This window comes from Elephantulus edwardii, unplaced genomic scaffold (assembly GCF_000299155.1).
Source record: "Elephantulus edwardii isolate Elephantulus edwardi_28Jun2011 unplaced genomic scaffold, EleEdw1.0 scaffold00018, whole genome shotgun sequence".
Classification (NCBI taxonomy): Eukaryota; Metazoa; Chordata; class Mammalia; order Macroscelidea; family Macroscelididae; genus Elephantulus; species Elephantulus edwardii.
Window position 1 is genome coordinate 21819275 of NW_006399768.1, and position 5961 is coordinate 21825235.

At 33.9% G+C, this 5961-nt stretch overlaps 1 protein-coding gene across 1 annotated transcript in view; it reads left to right on the plus strand.

Moving 5' to 3' along the window:
* Positions 1-4039, plus strand: part of ING2 (inhibitor of growth family, member 2) — a 7104-nt gene extending 3065 nt beyond the window's left edge. Inside the window, exon 2 of the mRNA XM_006882230.1 lies at positions 3224-4039. Coding sequence (XP_006882292.1) covers positions 3224-3894 — 671 coding nt within the window. The 3' untranslated portion in view covers positions 3895-4039. The remainder of the gene's footprint in view (positions 1-3223) is intronic.
* Positions 4040-5961: the final 1922 nt, after the last annotated feature.

The following is a 5961-nucleotide window of genomic DNA, read 5'->3' on the forward strand; positions in this document are numbered from 1 at the left end:
AAATATAAAATTATGTATAAATTTTACAGATGAATTACTTCCCATCTATTTGAGACACTTTCAGAAATTACTGAAAAATTTTAGAAATTAATTTCATGATTGAATGGTGTATTCACTATGGCGCATGGCTTTTAAGAATTTGTGTTGCAATATTTTAGTTAATAATTTCCTAGAGAAATTAACACTTTGAACTAAAATTTTATTTTTAATGTCAAATGTCTTCAAAATTTGACACTTAATAGAAAGGCTGTAAAATTTGGAGTTTGACACAAATACTTGACAGGGTTCAAAGTCTAGGAGGTTTTTTTAACCTCTTGAGCTTTAGTTTCTTCGCATATAGAAGTAGTAGCTTTCTTAATGTGATTGTTGTGGGGATTAAATGAGAAAAATCTATATCATATAGAAGGGGCCATTAATTCCCATTTCCTTTCTTTTACTATACAATTAAACAAAAAAAACCCCAACTGTCATCAAGCCAGTTCCAATTCATGACCACCCTCTCTCAGGTTTCTGAAACAAAATCTTTAAAGGAGTTTCCCCATCTTTCTTGAACAACTGGTAGACTTGAACTGCCAACTTTCTGATTATCAGTTCAGCATACCAGAGCGGCTTACTAATTATGTCTTAAAAATGGGATTTTTTTATCCTATGTAGTTATCAGTATGTTGATATGATACATAATTATCTTCTCACTCCCGAATATTAAATACAGAATATTTTAAGTGAGATTTACCTTTTTCTTTTGTTCCCTTTAATCCTCAAATCGTATGTGTTTCTGGAGGAAATACCTAGTTTCATGAAAACTTGTTGGATACTGTCAGATTGTTTCCAACACATGGTGATCCTCTGTACAACAGAATAAAATCTTGCCTGATCCTGTGCTAGCCTCACAATCTCTGCTATGCTTTAAGCTCGTTGGTTGATTCTACTTTACCAAACAGATGTCTTTTGTCAGGAATTGACCCTGCCTGACGTGCCCAAAGAATGTGAGATGTAGTCTCACCATGCTCAAAGAACTCTGGAGCCCATCCTTCTTTCTAAAGAGTATTCTGGCTATATTTTCAAGACAGTTTTGTTTGCTCTTTTGATGCTTTATGGTATATTCAGTATGTTAACATAAAAATTCAAAGTCATCAATTCTCATTTGGTCTTCCTTATTCATTCCTAGTTAAACTTTCACACACATGAAAACTCACCTCACTACCATGAGTCAGTTCTGACTCATAGTGACCGTCAGTCAGGTTTCCAAAGCTGTAAAGCATGAAGAGGAGACTGCTTATCTTTCTCCTTCGTAGTACTTGGTGGATTCTATCTGCTAAAGATGTGCAGCCTTTTGGTTAGCAGCACACCACATGTGGGCTATGCTACTAGAGCTCCTTACACATACATTTGAGGTGATTGAATATGCCATGGCTTAGTCTTTAAAGTGACATCTTTGCTTTTTAGGACTTTATAGTGATCCTTAGTATTGGATTGGTTCATTGCCATGTGTTTTTAATTTCTTGACTGCTAATTTCATGAGTGTGGATCATGGATCCAAGTAAAATGAAATCCATGACAACATCAATCTTCAGTCCTACCACTTGCCTCTCAGTTTGTTGTACTGTGGCGGCCTGCATATTGCTGTGATGCTGGAAAGTATGCCACTGGTACTTAAAAACTAACAGGGTCACCTGTAATGAATAGGTTTCAGAGGAGCATCCAGGCTAAGAAAGACTAGAAAGCAGACCTGGGTATCCACTTCTGAAATAGTAACCCTATAAATAGTAGCAGCAGAGTTTGGGTTTTAAAATTCCACTTAGATGTCCCACTGGGTAAATAGACTAGATATAAACTTTGTTCTATGCAATTTTACTGCTTCTGGTCGCCATCAAGTTTGTTCTCACTTTGTTATGTGACTAAGGTGACCTACCCTGTAGGTTCTTCTTGGCTGTAATCTTTACAGAAGCAGATATCTAGGTCTTTACATATGAGGAACAATTTGGTGAGTTTGCACAATCAACTTTTTGGTTAATAGTTGAGTGCATAACTGTTGAAACATCAGGGATAATGAATACCGTAAAATCTGGTGATTTTTGATTGTGAGTCCCAAATTAAAGCAGTTAACCATCAAGTGTGAATATCTATGGTTTTCAAGGAGGAGATGAATCTTAAGAGTTGCATTGAATATTTGTTTTTTGCAACCTCAATTTCACAGTCCCAATAGATGTTTTGAACTTGTTTGTATTCTTGTTGTTGTCTTTAGAATAATAGTATTGGGATATAGAACAGCGGTATGCCATATGGTAAAATCAGAATTATTTTTGTTTTTCTTCTTTTGGGTTAGATCGAATGATTTAATATAGCTTTGTATCTCTTCAGAGTAAGAAATAGGACAGGTTTAAATAAAACAATGTTAAATAAAATTTTTTTTTTGCTATCTGAAAATTTATTTCCAGATTTTTTGATACCTTCTAGTGATTCAACCATTTTTATTTGATTTAAATAATTATTCTGCATGTAGCTACGTCCACAGTTTAAACAGCTCAGAACCAGTTACTGAGCTATTTCTCTACAAAGATAGAGTGATCCAGTCCTGACTTTACTGTAATCATTTTAGTGACTCTGTTAGTTGATACTATACTATGAAACTATCTGGGAAATAGTTTTATCTTCTGAATTTTCCCTGTAATACTAAAATACAGGAGTTAATAGAACTAATAAAATGACAGGAAAGTAAAGGCATCGACAGTCTTCAGGAGTATGTAGTAAGCCATTGACCGAACTTCAGATCCTTAAAACACAGTTGGGCTGTAATCTTCAGTTTAGTCCTGAAAACTTTTCAAGTTATATAGCTGTGCAAATATTGTATATTTGCACAGGGTTGTTTTGAAGTTCAGATGGAATCTACGTGATAATGACACTGAGTAAACTCTGAAGTGCCTTACTTATAGGGCTCCTGTTTATGTATAACAGCTTTGCTTGATAGTTATACACCCATTTTTTTAAAAAATAGAGAAAGCTATGGGGATGTTAAGAGCTTTTAAAATTTCTTTTTATTAATGTATTTCTAAATACATTTTTATATCAGCTAATATAATTTTTAAATGAAAAATAGTACTTTTCATGTATATATATTATAGAAAAGTGTAGTACTGTAATTTGAGTTCTATGAATTCTGTGAAAAATGACTTGAAAATACTGTGCTAATATATAACATTGATTTTACTTTTCCTTTCTTTAGAAACATTAAAGGAAATTGATGATGTCTACGAAAAATATAAAAAAGAAGAGGATTTAAACCAGAAAAAACGTCTACAGCAGCATCTCCAGAGAGCATTAATCAATAGTCAAGAATTGGGAGATGAGAAAATTCAGATTGTCACACAGATGCTTGAGTTGGTGGAAAATCGAGCAAGACAAATGGAGTTACATTCACAGTGTTTCCAAGATCCTGCAGAGAGTGAAAGAACCTCAGAGAAAGCAAAGATGGATTCCAGCCAACCAGAAAGATCTTCGAGAAGACCCCGAAGACAGAGAACCAGTGAAAGCCGTGATTTATGTCATATGACAAATGGGATTGAAGACTGTGATGATCAGCCACCCAAAGAAAAGAAATCCAAATCAGCCAAGAAAAAGAAACGTTCTAAGGCCAAGCAAGAAAGAGAGGCTTCACCCGTTGAGTTTGCAATAGATCCCAATGAACCTACATACTGTTTGTGTAACCAAGTGTCTTATGGAGAAATGATAGGATGTGACAATGAACAGTGTCCAATTGAATGGTTTCACTTTTCATGTGTTTCACTTACCTATAAACCAAAGGGTAAATGGTATTGCCCAAAGTGCAGGGGAGACAATGAGAAAACAATGGACAAAAGTACTGAAAAGACAAAAAAAGATAGAAGATCAAGGTAGTAGAGACCATCCACATTTTAAAGGGTTATTTGTCTTTTATATGATTTGTTTACTTTCAAAAAAATGTTTTAGGGTAATTGCATAAGACTATGCAATAATTTTTAATCATTAGTATTAATGGTGTATTAAAAGTTGTTGTACATTGTCTGTGACCTTAATTTTCTGCACTGAGTTACCAAATAATTTAAACCAGGTAGTCTTCAGATCACCTGATGAAAGAAACAGGGAATAGGGAGAAGGTGGTATGACCGTTACAAACACTTACAAACTATGCCTATTTCATTTTCTCATAAAGCTACAATCAATGCTTTTTTGCCCCTCCCAAACACCAAAGGTTTGCTAGCATTCTAATTCTGTATACTTAAAAATCCAGATAGAGTTGGGTTTCTCTGTAAGCATCAAATTATCTTAGGTAATTTTAAATAACACTATCATTTAAAGCTTTCTCACTAGCCCCATTCGTACTTTTACTTGCTCATCTCTAGTCTTCCAGGAATTTAATGAACTAGAGATAAGAATAATTTTGGGATTCCATGTGGAATAATGTGCTCTTAATAGAGTATATGCTGCTGTATTTTCCTTAGTAGCATTTTGATACACTGTCAGTAGACCATTTGTAAATGCTTGCTGCTTCATAGATAATGTTTATGTGCTTAATAAAGGGAATTGGTTTTTGTTTTGGTTTAATTGGGACAATTAAGAGTAATTAAAATACAAAGAAATACCGCCTTTGGTTTATATTGGCAGAATTTGGTTTATAAAGTATCATGGTTCAAAGTTAAGGAGTTTTATTTCATACATTTTTCCGTGTGATCCACTGCTAGGATATTTAGCTATGGTCCTATCAGTGGGAAAAGGGCATATATTAATCTTTAAATACTGCCATTATGTCAAACAGTTGTTTTAAATAATTTTATTAGTGTTGGTAATTTCTGTCCCAATCAATGATTACACATTATTTTAACTAATAATGTATTTACCTTCTTAACTTTCTGGTATTGGTGCTGTTTGATGTTTTCACCTTGAATGAACTAATTTCATTATAACAATGCAATTAATACTGTATTTGTAAATTGAATTTTTGAAGATTCTAATATTTTAAGTGGCAGCTTCTTAATAGATTTATGTCCATGTTTGCATTTTTTTTTCCATCCTGAGGGCAGCAGATTGGCAAACCCTCTTGTTCTATGTGTAACATACTTTCTAGTCCTCATTTCCTCCTAATCTGATGATCTTGATTATTTGGTTAATATATGAAAAATCTTGTCTGCTTATTTGAAAGAAAAAAGGAGGGGTGTTATTTCTTTTTCAGCTCTCCTGTGTGACTTTTAGGTATGTCATTTCACTTCATCTAGATGTCAAAGTCATCGCTTATTTGTAAAATGATGGTGACTTATATATCCAAGGTTCTTTTCAAATCCCTACTATTTGCATTGTAGTGAAGATTTTAAAAATTTAATGATGAAATTACTTGTTTTCTCTTTCATTAATTTTTGTCCTTCAGTCTGAGGTATGAAGGCAAAAGTTTAAAGGTGAGCACAGGGACTGGACAAATAAAATGCACAATATTTGATTACCTTCTATCTTAAAGATATTTTGATTGATGACTACAGCCAGTGGGTTATATTCTTAAGTGACAAATTTTGGACAACATGACTGAGATATTATTTAATTGTAACTTAGTTGAGTTATATTGTAAAGAAATTCTTTTCAGAAATGACATTGTTTGAGTGATCACATCTGTTTATCTTGACTCCATTAAAACTATCAGTGTGTCCAAAGCACCCCAAAGTATTCAGATGTTACATATGTATGTCACACATTTTCCACGCATGAATTTGCCTCAGCAATTAGGAAAACGATAAATACTCTCATTTTGGGTTGTTGTTTGATGTTGCATAGGAATGAACCCATAGTAGACCTCCAGTTGGTTTTCAGAGGCAGTAAATCGCATGGGAAGAAACTGCCCATCTTTCTCCCATGGAGCAGCTGATGTTTTCAAACCATGGGTTTGCAGCTCAGTTCCTAAGCACTAAGCCACCAGAGCCCCCTGGATTATATTTGGAA